Source organism: Schistocerca serialis, chromosome 3, assembly GCF_023864345.2.
Source record: "Schistocerca serialis cubense isolate TAMUIC-IGC-003099 chromosome 3, iqSchSeri2.2, whole genome shotgun sequence".
Lineage (NCBI taxonomy): Eukaryota > Metazoa > Arthropoda > Insecta > Orthoptera > Acrididae > Schistocerca > Schistocerca serialis.
Window position 1 is genome coordinate 1,007,925,735 of NC_064640.1, and position 21,642 is coordinate 1,007,947,376.

At 42.2% G+C, this 21,642-nt stretch overlaps 1 protein-coding gene across 1 annotated transcript in view; it reads left to right on the plus strand.

The window, feature by feature from the left end:
- Nucleotides 1-21,642, plus strand: part of LOC126471459 (ras-related protein Rab-4B) — a 115,869-nt gene that overhangs the window by 32,878 nt on the left and 61,349 nt on the right. The window contains exon 4 of the mRNA XM_050099651.1: nt 10,153-10,370. Within this exon, the coding sequence (XP_049955608.1) occupies nt 10,153-10,370 (218 nt within the window). The remainder of the gene's footprint in view (nt 1-10,152; nt 10,371-21,642) is intronic.

The window sequence follows — 21,642 nt, forward strand, 5'->3', positions numbered from 1 at the left end:
CACAATTTTACAGAAACTATTTGGTAAAAAATAATTTTTATGTTACTTACAGCTTTATATTTGGCTTCATGGTGAAGTGCCCATCATTTCATTAATGGTCGTAGTTATTGTGATATTTCCCATTTAAGTAAGACACTGCATGAAATTCTAAAAGTTTACAATGAAAAATAGGGATTGCTATAATTTTGCACTTGGTGCATATTACATCATATGTTGCTGCATATGAAATTTAGCCGACACATTGAAAATATTTCTTTAGACTTGGGACGAGGTGTCTGTCTCCAATATTGAGATAATTGATTTTTGTCACGCACTCAGTTTAGAGTGCACGTGCACACACCAGTGATAAAGCCAGAATGAAATATTCATAACATCCCTTGTATCACATAATGTTTGAGGTATTGAAACAAAATTGTGGAAAACGATAGTATACAAAGAGGAGAGTATTTTTCTAAAATTTCGTTATCTGCCTCACTATTCAAATAACAATAGATTTTTTCAATTAAACAATGTGATTTTAAGGGCTATTGATAGCTGGTGAAACAAACATTGCTGTGGTGTGTGCAGTAACTTAAGTGGAGAAATGACAAGTTTATTTTTTTATGTAAAGGGGTTTTTTCATAAACTACTGACCTGCTCCCCCCCCCCCCCCCCCTCCTGCCACTTTTGTCCCAATTTCAACTACATTAGATTGCTAGTGTGATGAATATTTGTAAACACTGCTGTGTTTTGGCAAAATAAGGAAATTTTAACATGGCAGCAAGAAAATAAAAATGTAGGTGCTACTCAAAATTCACCACTAATGCCACTTCCCTTAAGTAAAAAAGGTTAACAAGTCAGGCAAAAACAAATCACTGCTTTTGTTGGATTTTCAGAAGTTTGTAACCTAGTGTGTTTTTAACAATGAGCAGCTGGTACTGAAATTTATCAAGGTATTTTCTTTCTACACATCCGTGCTCTGAGAAAAATGAAAAGAATTCACAGTACATGGTGCACAATCTTTTTGTTCTTACCCCCATTAAAAGTGATTGCTGAGCTGTTTCATCTCAAATATCTTTTGATATGTTAAGGATATTATCTATTCTCATGTTGATGAGTAGTTGCACATGGCTCATAAAAGAAATTAACCATGTTTTTCTGAATATAACTATTCTTCTTTTGGCTCTGGAATAGTAGTTTTTGTTAATATAATGCATTTATAACTCTGAAGTTGTGGTCACTCTCATGACCTGTAGAATCCTGTTCACTACTTGTCAAGCGGAAAATAGATTATCAGTATCTTTGATGAACTAAAAGATATTTAAGGTGAATATGTTTAATCCTTTACTCATAGGATCAAAACAGTTGTTGAATACTGCCTCCTTGTCGAATATGGGGTGTCCAGGAAACCTGCTTTCTCAGATCAAGACAACTTTCAAAAAAATTGTATTCACGAATTTTATTGCAAAAGAAAAAAAATACAATCCTTCCCTAAGTGTTAAACAGATTTGTTGCAAGCAAAGGGCGACAAACAAAATAAGAAATCTCTTCAGTATAATAATTCCAAGTTTACGCTACATAAAATGTACGAGCCAAGTAATGAGCTTTGATGCTTCTGTCCTAGTTGCAAGTCTTCACGTTGCTGTAGATCTGAGGCATGGCCAGTCAGGCACGGTGCTTATGTTCTCTTCTCAAAGAAGTCACTGCTGTCGCGTTGTTGTCCTGGAGAGATGTCAATCAGCGTTCAGTTGGCTGAAGTCTTCTTCACAGCCCTTTCTGCTCTATTTTTGCCGACTGGTGAGCCGGCACTTCACTTTACACCATAACAACAATGGTGTGCTATTTGATGTGAATTTTGTTATTCTCTTATTTCTCAGATCATTGAAGTGCAGAAAGAAAATTCTTTGAGTTTCCGCACCAGCTGTTCATTACAAAAAACACACTGGGCTACAGGATTCCACTGAAATTGTAACAGAAGTGATTTAATTGTCCCAGACTTATTACCAGTTTTCTCCCTCTGAGCGATGTCATCAGTAGTGAGTTTGGGCTAAAAACCTACATTTTTCTTGTTGACATGTTAAAATTTACTTCTTGAGCCAAAATACAGTGGAGTTTACACACCACCACCTCGCTGACATGCTAGTGCAGATGCTATTGTGAAAGAAGCCTGAAACAGCGGTTTATTAAGTGAGGAACTAAGGCCATACCAGGTCAACAGCTTATGAAAAAGCGCGTCCTTGGTATAAAAATAAACGTGTAATTTCTTCACTTAAAAATTAAATTATTTCATTGAAAAAATCTATAGTTACTTCAATACGCCAACAGATAATGAACTCTCACACATGAACCATAATATTTCATTCTGGTTTATCACTGGCGCATGTCCCCCTGCAGGTCCGGGGGTTAGAATAGGCCCGAGGTACTCCTATCTGTCGTAAGAGGTTACTAAAAGGAATCTCTCATGTATTGGCCTTTATGTGATAGTCCCCTGTAGGGTTTGACCTCCATTTTTCAAAATTTTCCCGAAGAGCGAGCCAATTGGGGAAGGGCGCCTTACATGTGCATCGTGTCCATCATGCGCCGAGACCTATCGCATCCTTGTCCACGTGGGTCTGCACTTCTGCTCACTCTCCAACTGTTGGACGAGGTCACCCTCCTGGGTGTGTATTTTTCCATCAACTGTGCGGTATCGTTTTCTACGCTGATGATGATAATGGACTTGTTTGCATGGTTGCGCCTGATATCCAGCACAGTAGCCAGTCCGTTGTGGTGGTGCCGCCATGTACCCTGTTGGTTGTAGCCCCCTGACAACACAGGGATCGCTCTGCTGATGCCTGCGCCATTAACTCCTCATGTATGCCAAGGGGTAGATGCCCATCAATTCAACGCACAGAAGTACGACTCCAAATCGTTCCCCTCCCTGGCCACACCATGGGAGGAATGTCGGCTCTTATTCGCCCCCGGTACCTTGTATGTTCAAGAGCTGATGGGGAATCTTTCATGACGATGAAGCCTCAGTTTGTTATTGAGCATTGTAGAGGACAAGTTTGGGGAGATGGAGGGCTTGTCCAAAATGATATCTGGGTCAGTCTCGATCAAAACAGCATCCTCTGCCCAGTCACAGGCATTACTCGCTTGTGACAAGCTGGGGGATGTTTCTGTAACCATCACGCCCCATAAGAGCTTAAACATGGTCCAGGATATTATGTTTCACAGGGACCTTCTTTTGCAGTCGGACGATGAGCTGCGTGCCAATTTAGAGCGGCGAGGTGGAGATTCTGGCGTCCGCTGAGGACCTAAATCTCGCCAGACCCTCAGACACAATGGATATAGACTGCTCAGCCAATAAGTCGGTGTTTCCACCGTCTGGCTGAGGTACGGCAACTGTTAAGCTTTCCACCTGCTTTCTGCATTGCTCCAGGAAACCTGATTCCTGACAATGTGGACCCCTGCCCTCTGCGGCTATAAGGGATATTACAGGAACCATACCGACTATAATCGAGTGTCAGGTAGAGTTTGCATTTATGTCCTAAACTCAGTCTGTAGTGAAAATGTGCCCCTTCAAACCCCTCTTGAAACTGTTGCTGTCAGAATAAGAACGACACAGGAAATAACTGTCGGCAATGTATATCTTCCTCCAGATGGTGCAGTACCCCTGAATGTGTTAGCTGCACTGATTGATCAAGTCCCTAAACCTTTCCTACTTTTGGGAGATTTTAATGCCCATAACCCCTTGTGAGGTGGCACTGTGCTTACTGACCGAGGCAGAGATGTCGAAACTTAACTGTCTAAGTTTGACCTCTGCCTCCTAAATACTGGGGCCGCTACACATTTCAGTGTGGCTCACGGTAGTTACTCGGCCATTCATTTATCAATTTACAGCCCAGGACTTCTCCCATCTATCCACTGGAGAGCAAATGACAACCCGTGTGGTAGTGACCACTTTCCCATCTTCTTGTCACTGCCCGTCTGACCCATGGATGCCTGCCCAGATGGGCTTTAAACAAGGCGGACTGAGAAACTTCACGTCTGCCATCTCCGTTGAATCTCCCCCATACAGGAACATAGATGTGATGGTTGAACAGGTGACTACAACAATCATTTCTGTGGCAGAAAACGCGATCCCCCACTCTTTAGGGTGCCCCCAGCGAAAGGCAGTCCCTTGGTGGTTGCTGGAAGTCGCTGAAGCAATTAAGGAGTGTCGGTGAGCTTTACAGCAGTGTAAGTGGCACCCTTCCGTGGAGCACCTAATAGCCTTTAAATGGTTCCATTCCCCCATTCGCCAACTTATCAAACAAGGAAGCAGGTGTGCTGGGAAAGATACGTCTCACCCATTGGGTGCCATACATCACCTTCCCAAGTCTGGGCAAGGATCAAACTTGTTTTCGGGTACCAGACCCCAATAGGTGTTTCTGGTGTTAATATAAATGGTGTATTATTTACCGACACAATTGTGATTGCCGAGCACTTTGATGAGCACTATGCTCGAGCCTGTGCATCAGAGAATTACCCCCCAGCCTTTCGCACTCTCAGACGGCAGCTGGAAGGGAAAGTCCTCTCGTTCACTACATGCCACAGTAAATCCTCTTAATGCCCCATTTACAGAGTGGGAGCTCCTCAGGGGCTTTGCACATTGCCCCGACACAGCTCCTGTCCCAGATCGGATCCACAGTCAGATGATTAAACATCTCACATATGACTACAAGCGACATCTCCTCGTCATTTTCAACGGGATCTGGTGCAATGGCATCTTTGCATCACAATGTCGGGAGAGCACCATCATTCCGGTGTCCAGTCCCGGTAAAACCCTGCTTCATGTGGATACCTATTGGCCCATCAGCCTCACCATCGTTCTTTGTAAACTTCTGGAATGTATGGTGTGTCGGTGGTTGGGTTGGGTCCTGGAGTCTCGTGGCCTACTGCCCCATGTTGGGGTGGATTCCTCCAGGGTCACTCTACCACTGACAATCTTGTGTCCCTCGAGTCTGCCATTCAAACAGCCTTTTCCAGACGCCTACACCTGGATGCCATCTTTTTGATTTACGAAAAGCATATGACACGACCTGGCGACGTAATATCCTTGCCACATTATACGAGTGGGGTCTCTGAGGCCCGCTTCTGATTTCTATCCAAAATTTCCTGTTGCTTCATACTTTCTGTGTCCAAGTTGGTGCCTTCCATAGTTCCCCCCATATCCAGGAGCATGGGGTCCTGAGGGCTCTGGTGTATCTCTATTTTTAGTAGCCATTAATGGTGTAGCAGCAGCTGTAGGGCCGTCCATCTCACCTTCTCTCTATGCAGACAACTTCTGCATTTCATACTGCTCTAGCAGTAGTGATGTTGCTGAGCAGCGCCTACAGGGAGCCATCCACAGTGGGCAGTCATGGGCTGTAGCCCATGGTTTCCAGTTTTCGGCAACAAAGTTGTGTGTTATGCCCTTCTGTCCGCTTCATACCATTCATCCGGAACCAGAACTTTACCTGAATGATGATCCACTCACTGTTGTGGAGACATATTGATTCTTAGGACTGGTTTTCGACGCCTGATTGATTTGGCTTCCTCACCTTCATCAGATTAAGTGGAAGTACTGGCAGCACCTCAATGCCCTCCACTGCCTGAGCAACACCAACTGGGGTGCAAATCACTGTACGCTGCTGCAGCTCTACAGAACCCTTGTTTAATCCCGCCTTCACTATGGGAGTCTGGTTTATGTTTTGGCGGCACCCTCAGCATTGCGTTTACTTGACAAAGTGCACCACTGTGGCATTTGCCTAGCGACAGGAGCTTTTTGGACAAGTCTGGTGACCAGCGTCCTGGTGGACACCGGAGTCCCTCCATTGCAGCTTAGGCGTGCACAACTGCCGGCCAGTAATGTTGCACACGTTTGTAGTTCTCCTGCACATCCAAATTACCGTCTCCTTTTCCCACCCATGGCGGTTCATCTCCTGCATCAGCGACACGTAGGTTGCGACCTTGCCTGGACCTTTCACATGGCGCTAAGGATTCATTTAACCCCACAGCTCTCCGCTGCCACTTCCTCTCGATTCTTAACATGTACCGAGGCCATGAAGTGCTTTACACTACATTGACGGCTCAATGACTTACAATCACATCGGCATCGCTTATGTCCGTGGAGGATGTATTGAACAGCATTTCTTCCCTGATGGCTATAGTGTTTTCAGTGCCGAGCTGGTTGCTATATCTCGTGCTCTTGAGCACATTCGTTCATGTCCTGGGGAGTCGTTTCTTCTGTGTACTGACTCCTTGAGGTACCTACAAGCTGTTGACCAGTGCTACCCTTGTCATCCTTTGGTAGTGACTATCCAGGAGTCCATCTATATGCCCTGGAACAGTCCAGTCATTCAGTGGTGTTTGTCTGGACCCCAGGTCACATCGGAACCCTGGGCAATGAACTTGCCATCAGGCTGGCCAAACAGGCTACGTGGAAACCACTTATGGAGATCAGCTTCTCTGTAACTGACTTAAGTTCAGTACTATGCCGCAAGGTTTTGCAGCTTTGAGAGACTGAGTGGCATTACCTCAGTATGCACAACAAACTGCGTGCCATTAAGGAGACTACGAATGTGTGGAAGTCCTCCATGCGGGCATCTCTGTCGGCTCTGTATTGGCCACACTTGGGTGACACATGGCTACTGAGGTCGGTGCGGCACCCGGCTGACAGTGGCCCATATCTTGTTGAGCTGTCCGTCTTCGTCCGCCCTGCGACGGACTCTTCAGTTACCAGACTCGTTGCCATTAATTTTAGCTGACAATGCCTCATTGGCTAATTTAGTTTTACATTTTATAAGTTTTCGCACATGTCCTTTGTCCCTTTATGTTGTCCACTCTAATGCTTTTAGGCTCGCTGTTTCAATGTGTCGCAGAGTGGCTGGCTTTTCCTTTTTATTCTCGTGGTTGGCCAGCCATGGTCATCTGCTCTCTTGTTTTTATCCCTTCTACCTGTTTCTTGCTTCTCTCTGTGGTTTTCTTTTCCTGTTTTGTCCGTAGTAGTGTTGGTTGTCCTTCTGTCGTTCTTTTGGTTCTCCCATTCTCCTGTTATTGTGCTGTATGTCTCCTTTCTTTTCTTCTTTCCCTTGTGTAATTATTTTACCGGGAACAAGGGACCGATGACCTCACAGTTTGGTCCCTGCCCCCTCTCTTTTAAACCAACCAACCAAACATCGGGCACATGTGCTCGAGTCTGAGTGTATTACATAAAACAAATTTTCTTGGTATTGGAGATAGAAACCTCCTCCCAGTTCTAAAGAAAAATTTGGTATGTTAGCTAAATTTTATACAAAACAATGTATGATGTAATATGCACCTAATGCAAAATCATTGTGACCTTTCATTACAAACTTTTAGAATTTGTGCATTGTTTTACTTAAATGTGAAAAATCACAATAACTATGATCATTAATGAAATAATAGACACTTCATCATCAAGCTGACATACAAAGCTATAAGTAACATGAAAATCATTTGTTTACCCTGGATAGTTTCTGTAAAATTGTTTGAGAAATGTTGCAGGGTGTGCACCATGATTCTGTTAGTGCAGAGCATCACCAACCTGTGGCACCAAAGGCTGGCAAACCATGTCTCATACATTCTGGCTTGCCGGCAGGCACGGTTCTGCACCAGTTGGTGCTGCCACCTGGCTGCCATTGTGTGCTGCCTCATTAGATGAGACAGAGAAATTTTCCATGCTGCTTCAAGCTGGCCTCGGCGAGTCAGGTAACCTGCTCTCTTTCCGTGTCTACACTTAGACAGCTGTCCGATTGTCCATCTTTATCTTCCATCTCCATCATGTGTGTTTTGAAGTAGCTATTTGGCTGAAGAAGGATCAACAGACTCTGTTAAGGAAACAGTCATCAGTATTGTATTCAGCAACATGTTCCACCACCTAGTGACTTACTTAGCTGCTATAAACTGTTTGATAGTAAACATTTATTCTATATTTACATATGTACTCCACAAGTGATCATAGGAGCATGGCAAGGGTACACTGTACCACTGCTAGCCATCTCCATTCCTCTTCCTCTCACAAATAGAACAACTGTTTATATGCTTCCACAGGAGTCCTGTGTTCTCTTATGTTGTCTTCATGATCCTTACATGAGATGTACATTGGTGGTAGTAGAGTTGTTTTGCAGGCTGAGTCAATAGGGAATGAAACATAATTAAGATTCAGTTGTGTGAAATGGAATCAGTGAAAAAATTTTGGAAATTTTATTCAATATGTGATGACACCCAAAAATTTGTGGCAGACCAGGACTCTGCCATTTATTTAAAGTGGTCACTGTGCCGTTTATTTCAAGTGGTTGCTGTAACCATTTAGTTGTTCCAGGCACACCTATAATGCCATTTCGAATTTTCTATTACTTCCAAATACTTCAAGCAGAGAAATGATTTGGAACATTGTTCCAGGAAAAACAGCGATCTCTCTAATATTGTAACATGTTTCAGTTCACACATTCACGATCACATTTAAGTTGTTTATTCTCATTGTAGATGAAGGAATGTAAGATCTGAAGACAATTTCTTAGAAGATCGAAATGGTTGTCAAAAAATAAACAACTTCAATGTGACCATGACTATGTGTATTGAAGTAAACTGTAAGAAGAGGTTCTCTCACAGGGTATGTGGAAATAGCGTCATCGGTTGAACAGATTTGTTTGAGGTGTTAATGTTTAATGTTCCTGAGATATTAACATTCCTGAGTCTGCTCTGAAGCCCATTCGCGGTGGTACAATTTCTGCATATCATGTGGGATAGTAACTGACTACAGTATTCAGAAGTAATAGGAAGGAATCATTAGAGGCAGTCATCCTTTTTGGAATGGATTTCATGCCATTGCGTATTCATTAGTTAAATCTCCATTGGCTTCATTCATTCCATTTCAGTGATTTTAGTTCAGTTAGTATACATGGAAGGGTAAGCCACAGTCCTCCATATAATCCATTCCCTCACTGGTGATATTCCCATAAAATACTTCAGAGAACTTGTGGTTGTAGTGTCAGAAAGTACAGTAAAACATTTTTTCAACACTCCCATCTAAAACTCTTTCTCATGCATAATAATCACTCACTCCTGTCTCACAAAAACTTTCATAAGAGAATAAATTATCTCCCATTAAATTAGTCCTCACCTGCACAGGACTCTATTCACCTTCATTGGTGGCACACGTCTGGGCTACTGTTAACAGCTAGCCACTGGATGCATCCCTCCTAGCCACAATCCTGACATCCATGTGCAGATCACATTCCTCATGCATCATTCATATTAACTTCACACATTGTATTTCAGCAGTTCTAATTCAATCTGTACTTATACAGGGTGTTACAAAAAGGTACGGCCAAACTTTCAGGAAACATTCCCCACACACAAATAAAGAAAAGATGTTATGTGGGCATGTGTCCGGAAACACTTAATATCCATGTTAGGGCTCATTTTAGTTTCGTCAGTATGTACTGTACTTCCTTGATTCACCGCCATGATTTCATACGGGATACTCTACCTGTGCTGCTAGAACATGTGCCTTTACAAGTACGACACAACATGTGGTTCATGCACGATGGAGCTCCTGCACATTTCAGTCAAAGTGTTCGTACGCTTCTCAACAACAGATTCGGTGACCGATGGATTGGTACACGCGGACCAATTCCATGGCCTCCACGCTCTCCTGACCCCAACCCTCTTGACTTTCATTTATGGGGGCATTTGAAAGCTCTTGTCTACACAACCCCAGTACCAAATGTAGAGACTCTTCGTGTGCTCGTATTGTGGACAGCTGTGATTCAATACGCCATTCTCCAGGGCTGCATCAGTGCATCAGGGATTCCATGCAACGGAGGGTGGATGCATGTATCCTTGCTAACGGAGGACATTTTGAACATTTCCTGCAACAAAGTGTTTGAAGTCACGCTGGTACGTTCTGTTGCTGTGTGTTTCCATTCCATGATTAATGTGATTTGAAGAGAAGTAATAAAATGAGGTCTAAAATGGAAACTAAGCATTTCCGGACACATGTCCACATAACATATTTTCTTTCTTTGTGTGTGAGGAATGTTTCCTGAAAGTTTGGCCGTACCTTTTTGTAACACCCTGTATTTAAGTTAATTAGCTTCATTTTAATTTTGAAATATGAAACCAACAAACTGTATCTCTTTCTAGATCAGTTACAAGGAGCTATTACCGTGGTGCTGCTGGTGCTCTTCTTGTATACGATATCACAAATCGTGATTCGTTCAATGCTTTGGCAGACTGGCTGTCAGATGCACGATCACTTGCCAGTCCAAACATAGTTATTTTGCTTGTTGGAAATAAGAAGGACCTTGATGCTGAAAGAGAAGTTACCTTCCTGGAAGCCAGCTGTTTTGCTCAGGAGAATGGTAAGTTTGGCATTTGCTCATGGCACTATAATAGTTCAGATGAACCTTAAAAATTAATGATGATGTCCCATAACATATGTTACAAAGTTTGTTGAAAATATATGTAACTACTTCGTGACACTCCAAATTATATCAAATAACCATTTTCTGATAAGAACTTTTCTTTATCATTTAGACTTCATGAAAGAGAGTTGGTATTCACCTTCTCAGAGTAAAAATTAGGTAAAAGATTACATAAAATAAGGGAAAGCCAACTACTCACTTATAGCAGACTGATGTGTGGAGCATAGAAACATGTAATGGGAGACACTATTTGCACTGCCTTTCATCCTCTTGGTCTTTTCCAGTAAAAGTACATGCACTCACATGCACAACCACACAGACACCCAAATGCAAACTCCTGTGACCATGACAATGAAATGATATTAGATGAACTGAAGTTCATGAATGCGAAGTCTGAAATATAGTATAGTTTTCTATACAATGTCTAGTTACATTTAGTCCTCCTCCCCCCCCCCCCCCCCTCCCGTCCCTAGCATCCCCAAATTTAAAACCACTAAACTCAGAGTAATGAAAGCCCTTTCTGTAATCACTGCTGGCAGTACAAAGCTGATGAATAGAACAATGCTGTTGTCAGCACTTGACTGGTGCCAACTTGAGAAATATCAGAGAATGTAGACTTTTTCAACATTCAGCATTTTAAGAAAAAGTTACACACACAGCACTGGTTCCTGTGAATATATATATATATATCCTCTCCCTTAAAACCCACATCCTTTCGTCTTTCCCTCTCCTTCCCTCTTTCCTGATGAGGCAACAGTTTGTTGCGAAAGCTTGAATTTTGTGTGTATGTTTGTGTTTGTTTGTGTGTCTATCGACATGCCAGCGCTTTCGTTTGGTAAGTCACATCATCTTTATATATATATATATATATATATATAATAGAGGGAAACAAGAGGGAAACCTTCCCTCTTTCCTGACGAGGCAACCATTGGTTGCGAAAGCTAGAATTTTGTGTGTATGTTTGTGTTTGTGTGTCTATCGACCTGCCAGCGCTTTTGTTTGGTAAGTTTCATCATCTTTCTTTTTAGATATATATATATATATATATATATATATATATATATATATATATATATATATATAGACACACACACACACACACACACACACACACACACACACTCTCTTTGATCAGTCATGTTACTGAGCAGCTTCCTGTTCTATTTTAAACATAAGTTATAGTTAAAACTTTCATCAGTCAGCGATACCACTCGTACTGCCAACTTAACAGCATTGACCAGACATAATCACAGATATTGCTACCCAGGGGAATAACAGCCTCAGTGTACAACATTAATACATGCGTACATTTTCAGGGTGGTCAGAAACAGTCTGCTGAGAAGCAGTTGTTAAGAAAAAATTGATATGTTGTGCCATTTCTGAGTTAATTAGCATTGAAATTAGCCAGTCAAGCTGATATACGTGCAAATTCAAGCGGCCTACCAGATGCAGTCAGTCTCAATTGTTCTCATATTGTAGATGATAGTGCACAAGACTGCTAAGCCTTTGGCTCAGGTTTGATCCTTGCTAATTTCCCATGTCTAATTTTTGTATCGCTGCCTTGTTTGGTTTTAGAGAAACCAAATGAAGAACACATTTGGCAACACTGTCTCTGCCAGGCTGCATGAATTTGCACACTTAACATCCTGCTTGACTAATTTCATGGCTAATTAACTCAGATTGGTGCAACATATCAAAATTTTTTCTTACGTTATTTCTCACCACAAGCTACCCTTTAACACCCTTACAGACTTCTCAGACTGTTTTGACGATCCTGTATAAATACACATTTAAAACAATAAGTTACAGTACTTACTGCCGTACAGTAACCTTAATTAACAAGCATCAAGAGATATGCTGGACATTTTGCACATAATATGCTTCTACGTGGTGTGTTTTGAAACACTCTGGCATACAGAGAACATCATCATAATTTGGACACCACAAAGACGTTTCTTTTCAGAACACTTTTCCTTTGTGGTTCTTTCTTACATTGGCAGGCACATGTCTGGTGCTGCAGTTTTTCCACAATAGGTGGTGAGTTTTTGTGGCAAAATGCCTGCTACTAACTCTGTGCAGACCTAAGAAAGAAAAACTTCTGTATCTTGATTCCGTTGCAACCCTGAGAATTTCCTAATTCTATATACAACTTGGAGAAGTTATATTTTTCCTTTTTTTCTTTTGTCAATGTTTTGCATCTCCTTATAAAAGATAAATGCATTAATGATGCTGTTTGCAAGCAGAGGAATGAAAAAGTTGTGCCACCATTTGAATTGCTTTTTCATGAAAGGTCTCTTTTCTATACTCCTACTTCATGAATATTAGTCACTGACTTCCCTGCCCTGTCCTCCCCTTTCATAAGTAGAGTTATCTCCATGTTGACATATCCCTTATGTCTGTCCATTTCAGCTACAGCACATATTCCCAAAAATCCTGTCCTTTTTTGTATTTTCAGCCTGACAACCATATATTAAGGGAGATTTTTTTTTTTCTGTCAGTCACAAAAGTACATACTGTCTTAGTCCTGCATTACCATAAAGCATGAAACAAAGCAGATGATACATAAAAGTGATCTGTGTATATGATATAACCTCTGTCAAAATAGTTTTCCAGTAATCTAGTCAAAACTACCGTAACACCTGGCTGCTATGCCCCTTTCCCTACAAACACATCCCTCCTAAGTATATACACAATCAAAGTGTCTTAAACAACATACATGCAAAATGATTAATTTTTTTTTTTACTTTTTTACGTCCATCCTTGTGGCTGGAGGTCTGGATGATTATGACAATTCGCTATTGTAAAAAAATGAAACACTGAAACACCTACAGCTGTCATTTATTGTGTACGAGGTGCGACAATAAAGTAATGAGACTGATGTGAAAAAAAATGTTGCTTACTGTTTTAGTCAAATTTAGTGTTGTTACCTTCAAAGTAGTTCCCTTCTGATTGCACACACTTTTTCCAGCATTTCTGTCATTGATGGTAACATTTCTGGAACTCATCTTCTGTAATATCCTCCAAGACACTCGTCACAGCTTTTTGGACATCTTGTGTTTGAAAATGGTGTCTCTTGACCGCCGTTTTGACTCTTGGAAATAAAAAAAAAGTTGCATGGGGCGATATCTGGTGAATAAGGTGGCTGTGGTAGTACTGAAATTTGTTTTGAGGTTAAAAATTGCTGTACTGACAGATCAGTATGGGATGGCACATTGTCGTGATGCAGAATCCAATTATCAGCAATGTTGGCGCGGACACGAAGAACTCTTTTATGAAGTCTTTCTAAAATTTCTTTGTAGTAATATTGGTTAACTGTTTGTCCAGGAGACACCCACTCTTTATACCGAGCGAGGTGGCGCAGTGGTTAGACACTGGACTCGCATTCGGGAGGACGACGGTTCAATCCCGCGTCCGGCCATCCTGATTTAGGTTTTCCGTGATTTCCCTAAATCACTCCAGGCAAATGCCGGGATGGTTCCTCTGAAAGGGCACGGCCGAATTCCTTCCCCATCCTTCCCTAATCCGATGAGACCGATAACCTCGCTGTCTGGTCTCCTTCCCCGAAACCAACCAACCAACACCCACTCTTTATGAACAATTCTCTTGGAATCAAAGGAGCACACAAGCATGCATTTCACTTTTCACTTTGACATACGAGCTTTTTTTGGTCTGGGTGATCTCTTTGAGCACCATTGCAAACTTTGGCATATTTTCTCTGGATCGTACTGAAAAAACAAACTTTCATCACCAGTGATGACACAGCTCAACAATTCTGGATTGAAATAGCATACCGTTGCGCAATATTATGCAGCTCCATTTCCATGACGAGAGACTTAAATATGTGTTAACTTATTGCAGCACAACTAACAACTGAGCAGTTGCATCGATGTGCCGCTTGGACTAGAAGCAGCTTATAGACCAAGGTCAAAGATATTATGCCTATGCAAGCCTGCAGGGTTGCCACATCTTGTAAAGAAAATCAGTCTCATTACTTCATTGTCACACCTTGTAGCTACACAATAAATGACATCTTGTGGATGGCTGTAGGTATTTTGTTTTCTTACAAAATGAAAATATCCTCATAAACCACCACTATCTTAGTCAAATGTTGTGCACTCATATGGGACAAATGAAGAAAATGACGCAGAACTCCAGTAATAAAAAAACAGGCTAATTTTGAAAAGAGGATCATGGTTAGACTTGTTACAGGGAATATATTTGCCATTGTTATTGAGGTGCAAGTTGGACAAAACTGCTTTGAACCTGTCATAGCTCATAATGGGCATATGAGAGAGATTGTGAAAAATTGACACTTTTGACCTAAAATCACTGATTTTTGAATTCTTCGCAAAGTGCATGGAACTATTACTGCAAAATATGAGTATATATCCTTAATTTTGCCATTGTCCATTTGCTCCGAACACAATTCAATTTCAGCTTTATTTATGTCTGCATTTGATTTTGTGTTTTTCTGAATACACATTGGCCAAAAATTCTGGTACACTGTAGAGACAATGATCAAGCGTAAATGCTTGCAGATTTTTGTGAAACAAGGACAGAAACTTAATGGTTAAAGGGTGAATTTTTGAAGACAGATGTTCACATTGTTTGAACATAGTTTTATTTTATGTCTTGCACCATTATTGTAGACATTCACATTGTTGATAATTTAGTAATGTTACTTTTAATAATCTTACACATTTCCAATATGTAAACACTGCCAAGAAGTTATTTGGAGAGAAATCTGTGTGTTCCTGTTGGCTTCGTATAATGCCTCACTCTCACAACTCTGTTCTGAGTGAGGAGAATGTCTGAGCTACATGGAGAGACTCCCCAGAATATGAGACTGTACTGCGTTACACCATGAAACAGTGCGAACACTCTCCAGGCTTCTGCTGTACAAGAGTGTGCCTTGGAATAACATGCTTCTTCAGCTCTCTACTTGTTTTTGCTGATGTGTACTTTCATTTTCAGTTTCCCTGTATCCACATGCTGAAAAATCTTGTTTCTATAGCCATGAATTTTCATCTTGGGCTCGATTTCCCTGCTTCTTAGATAACACTGCAGTAAGGCACTTTTCTTTATGTTGATTATCAGGTTATTTCTGCGAAACCAATCACCGAACTTGTTTGTACCTTCATTTGTGTCCTCTTGAAGCTCATGATCATGTTTGCTACCAAGGAGGAGAATGCTATAATCTGTAAAGACTGTACTGGTAATAGTACCTCAGTTTCGATAAAAAGAGCATCCCCTTCCCAGTCAAGAGTGCTGCTCACCTGTAACAAACTGATGACATACTGGTGACTGTCACTCCCCATAATAGTCTAAATCTGGTTCAGAGCCTCATTTCCCACTGAGACCTTCTCTTGCAATCAGATGACAAACTACACTTCAACTTGGAGCGATGGGTTGTTCATTTTGTCCATTGTGTTGATAGAAGGCCAAAGGACGATAGTGTCACTACCGGTGCCTTCATCTTAGCCTTTGAGGCAGATTCATTGCCTCAAAAGGTCGAGGTGATGGTATTCTGATGCATTGCGAAATCATATGTCCCTCCCCACCATGAGCTGCTTCAAGTGCTTGTAATTTGGGTTCATGTCTACATGTTTCAATGCTAGCACCATTTGTAGAGATTGTAGACAAGAGCTGCATACGAATGCTTCTTGTGCCCCTGCATCCATCTGTGTTAAGTGTGGAAAGTACCTTTCTCCTAGCTCACCAGGTTACAATGTTTTCCAGAGACAGAAGAAAATACCAGAAAACAAGACTCTGGACAAACTAACTTGCCAAGAGGCCAAGAAGTAGTACAAGCAGTTGCACCCAGTATGTAAAACAGTGTCATATGCTATAGCTATGGTGACGATGCCCCCTTTGGCGATGGTACTCCTGCCCTTTACACCTCTTACAGTAGGCCCTCAGGGCTACTCGACCGTGCTTGTCCCCCTGATGGTTGGGAGCTCCCCTCTTGCTGCTTCTCCCACACCTACTTTGGGATTGATGGCTTCCCACCCACCAGGGACAATGGTTCCCACATCACAGTTGGAGACAGATCACCTCCCTTTGGGTTCTTTTGCCAGGAAGGGGTCCCTTGGGACACTTTCTTCGAAGGTTTCTGCCAGTCTACAACTGGACACCAGCCAGTGGCTGAAGGAGTCACTAGCTGCTGATCACAGGACGTCGTGATCATCATATGTTATTGAAAGTGATTTAGAGAAGCCGTCACAATTATTGAAATCATCTAAGTAGAGGAAAGACAAGAAAAAGCCTTCCAAGAAGGCCCTGATGCCACCAGTTCCCACCTGTTCCACAGCTGCGGCAGAGATTCCGGTGACCCCTGATGCCCCAATTCACTGATCCCAGATCCTACATGTGTTGATGCCATAACCCCTCAACAAGTGGCAGCAGGTGATCATAGGGCATACCGTATTTACTCGAATCTAAGCCGCACTTTTTTTCCGTTTTTTGCAATCCAAAAAACCGCCTGCGGCTTAGAATCGAGTGCAAAGTAAGCGGAAGTTCTGAAAAATGTTGGTAGGTGCCACCACAACTAACTTCTGCCGTCAAATATATGTAGCGCTACACAGGCATGCTTTGCAGTCACAGAGATAAATACTAGCGCCAAAATCTCTGCGTCAGTAAATAAATTTTAAAAACAGGTGGAAGACGAGCTTTTTTCTCCGCCCCGAGTTTCGACCACTGCATTTTCGTACATTATCCAACGAAGTAAATACAAATTCCGTATTGTTCATCTTCGAATGTAGCAGCATTTCAATGTACTACGAAAATCCGACTGGCAAAACTGTTTGGGATGTTTGTCAATATGGCTCTACATTCTGAATTTTTTCCTACCTGTGAGAAGACGCGGTTGTTAATAGGAACTTTTATGAATTGTGAATCACATGCAGTATTCTCTTCACCAAAAGGATAATACGAATATAAACATTTTGCCATGTATTCTTTCGTGTTTGCTGCTATCTCATTTAAATCCTGTCTGCCTAATAAACTACGAAACTAGAGTGAGACAATAGCAAACGTGGAACAATATACGTATCATGTCATGTTTATATTCGTATTATTCTTATGCCTAATAGTGATACAGTCAGAAATGAAGCACGGCAATTGACTAGATTTTTAAATCTAAGATGACTCTAATTTCTGTGCAGAATGTAATGTACTAAAGAGGCGTCTGCAAAGATTTTCAAACGGAGAAAAATTTTCACCAAACTCTCGTTCAGAACATCTTCTATCATACACAGTCTATTATTTGGATCTTAGAAAACGGCAGTGTAAGTAACAACAAATAGCAGTCCCTTGCCATTGTTTCACTAATGAGACGATTCCTTTTTTTTTTAAAAATTGTAAGCGCGGCAGCGCGCACAAAAGCAAGCCATGCTGCGAGCGGCGACAGGTCGTAAACGCTCATTATTAGAATGCGACAAACAATGCACGACACAGTGCAATAATGCATTTTCAGTTTAGAGGAAGTAAACACCTATAACAAAGAGAACGGCAGATCAAAGAAAAATAAGCAGTCAATTCAAACCAGACGAAGCACATGAAAAAGGAAGGGTACCCGTATAAATACGGACGGAGCGCCTGAAGCATAGCAATGGCTACCTGGTAAAGCTTAACTGCTAAGCTCACAACTTGAACCAAACTACTATAGCTGTATCATCAATCATTCGGCCTAAATTGTGTCTCATATTACAATGGACCAACTTTGTTTCAATTTGGAGGTGCGGCCTAAAACTTTCTCTCCCCTTGAATTTCGAGTCTCAAATTTCAGGTGTGGCTTAGATTCGGAAAAAAATTTTTTCCTTGATTTCAAGTCTCATTTTTCAGGTGCGGCTTAGATTCGAGTAAATACGGTAACCTGTCCACTTGGTCCTTTCATGGCCTCACAGTATATCGACAACATCGTTCTCCAGTGGAATTGTAGTGGATTCCTCCATCACCCGGATGAGCTATGACAGCTTGTAAGCACTTCACCTGCCTTGTGCATTGCCCTTCAGGAGATATGATTTCCAGCAACGTGGACCACAGCCATTTGTGGATACCAAGAATAATATAAGAATCATGCTACCTATGACATGGTGTTGCGCAGAGTTTGCACATAGGTTCTAGACACTCTTTATAGCAAACTTGTGCCTCTTAATACACCTTTGGAGGCTATGACTGTTGAGGTGAAGGCATTTCAAGACATCTATCTGCAATGTTTACCTCCCCCTGATGGTGAAGTGTCTCAGAATATATTGTTTGCATTGGTTTCTCAGCTCCCCCCACCTTTCCTAATTTCGAGAGATTTAAATGCCCATAACCCTTTGTGGGGTGGAACAATGATCACTGGCTGTGGTAAAGACCTTGAAAACTTACTGGCACAATGTGATCTTTGCCCCTTGAGTATTGGTACCCCCACAAACTTCAGTGTGGTAAACAGAACTTTTTTGACCATTAACTTTTCCATTCATAGCCCTAGTTTTCTCCCATCCATCCACAATGACCTGTGTGGTAGTGACCACTTTTCAATCTTCATGTCCCTCCCTCAGTGTCTCTCCTGTTGATGCTTGCCCAGATGGGCTCTCAACAGTGTTGACTGGGATGCTTTCACCTCTGCTGTTGCCCTTGGCTCCCTGTTGCACAGAGAGATCAGTGAGGCAGTCCAGAATACAACTACAGCCATTCTTTGTGTTGTGTCTAGGAATCCTACATACTCGGTTCGCTAGACAATCAATCAAACAACTCATATTAATGAGTTTTATTACAACAAGTACAAATACTTAACTTTGATCTGAGAATTCTTGTAGTCCTTTGTACTTGATCATCCAAAAGTGTAACTACACAGATGTATCGCAAGCAAAAGGCGACTTACGAAATATTGTCTTATGCAGAATAGACAAACACAAGTAACACTTCTGGTCCTAGTGACTGCTACTAACAAAATCTGTAAACTGAACTGCAGTGACTGCTGAGCTCTAACTGAGCTACGTGGAGATTACTACTGAAGAAGCTACAATGCATCGGTTATGAAAGTGGCTAACATTGAAGCTGCTATCATAGTGGCTAATGTTGAAGCTGCTATCGAAGTGGGCTGCCACCAGTCGGGTGCGGCACTTATGTCGTCTTCACTTAGGGGCCGCTGCTGTTGCATTGTTATCCTGGAGGGAGGTCGGTCATTGTGCGATTGACTGACCTCTTCTGAGCCTTCTCTTCTCTGTCGTTACCGACTGGCATGCCAGCGCTGACTTTCCACCACTTTCAGTAGCTGATCACCTGTTAATTGGATCTGCCTCAACAGAAACAGTACCTTGATGGGCATCAGATATCTCAGAAGCCATTAGAGATTGTAAGCGGGCTCTCCATTACCATTAGTGGCACCCATTGCTGGAGCATCTCATTGCTTTTAAATGGCTCTATTCCCAGGTCCATCACCTAATAAAACAACAGAAGCAAGAATGCTGGGAATTGTAGTTTCAACCATCGGACCATGTGTCTCCCATTCGCAGGTTTGGACAAAGATCAGACATATCTACAGATGCTAGAGCACAGCAGGTGCACCTGCTACCTTGAATGGCACTGTCTGCACTGACCCAGATGCCATTGCTAAGCATTTTGCACTGCGTTGTGCTCAAGCCTTTGCATATGAGAATTATCAACCTGCCTTTTTTGTCCTAAACCAGTGGGTGGAGCTAAAGCAGTTGTCTTCTACTATACCTCACCTGGAGCCATATAATGCTCCATTCAGTGAGTGGGAATTCGTCAATGTTCTAACCCACTGTCCTGATGCCTGCAGCCTCAGGGCCAGACTGCATCCTCGATCAAATGATCAAGCACCAACCAGTGGATTGTCAGCCTCATATCTATGCCATTTTTAACTGCATCTGGAGCGAAGGTGAGTTCCGATTGCAATGATGAGAAAGCATTATCGGGGTCTTCTGGCTCCATCCCAGGGTGGTTTCACCAAGGCTGTTCCAATACTGATAATCTGGTTTACCTGATGTCTGCCATCCAAACAGCTTTTGCCTGACGTCAACACTTCATAGGCGTCTGTGTCAATTTGCAAAAGGCTTATGACACCACATTGCAACGCCACAAGCTCCCAATTTTTATCCAGAACTTCTTATCACACCATGTGTTCTGGGTTCGAGTTGGTGCTTGCTTGCCGTCTGTCCTCTATGCCCGATCATCCATCCTATGCCTCCTCTCTTGATGACTCCCTCAATTGCCAATATGGGGTAAGCATAACTCATTTTTGCCTCCCAAGTTTCGCTTTCATATAATGCTTTGGAAGCTTAACCTTACATTGCCTGTCACTTTCTCTATGGGTGAAAACCCTTCACCACCTTGGCGTCATGCAGGGTCTGTGTTCATCTTGAACTTAATTTGCTTCCCAAGGGTATTACTCGAGATTCGACATATCACTGTAAGTTTCTCAAAGTTTGCACGCAAATTGGAGACAGCACCTTCATCTACACTGATGGTTCTAAGATCCTTCGTGGTATCAAATGCGCCTTTGTCATGGGCAACAAACATTTTAGATACTGGCTTCTAGACCAGTGCTGAATTTTTACCGCAGAGCTTTCTGCCCTCTATCAGGCCACTGAGTACGTCCGATGACATAGGCTTCTCAATTGTGTATTATGTTGAAATTCACTTACTGCCCTCCAGAGCCCCTGTGTCCTACACACATACCATCCCTTGGTACAACAAATACGCAAGTGCTTCCAGCCGCTCGCTGATTATGGAGCCAATGTAATTTTCACGTGGGTCCCTAGTCACGTTGGAGCGTTGGGGAATGAAGCTGCCGATGGTGCTACCAAAGCTGCAGTCTGATTACCTAGGTCTTTTAGCTATTCTGTCTCTTCAGATGATCTCTGTGTTGCTGCACGTAGGAACATTGTGTCCCTCTGGCATGAACACTGGTCTTCTCCATATGGGAACAATCTCTGGGAAATTAAACGCCTCCCAACAGCTTGGGTGACTTCCTCTCGCCCCTTCTGTCATGAGGAAATACTTTCAGCTCGGCTGCGTATTCAGCATTGTCATTTCAGTCACTGTCATTTGTTAAATGGAGATGCCGCACTACTCTGTGCTTACTGCAACCAACCATTGACAGTGTGCTATTTTCTGACCCAATGCCGATTTAATAACTGTTTATGTTTTAATATATGTTTGTCATCTGAATTAAGATGTTTTAGCAGATACAGCATGA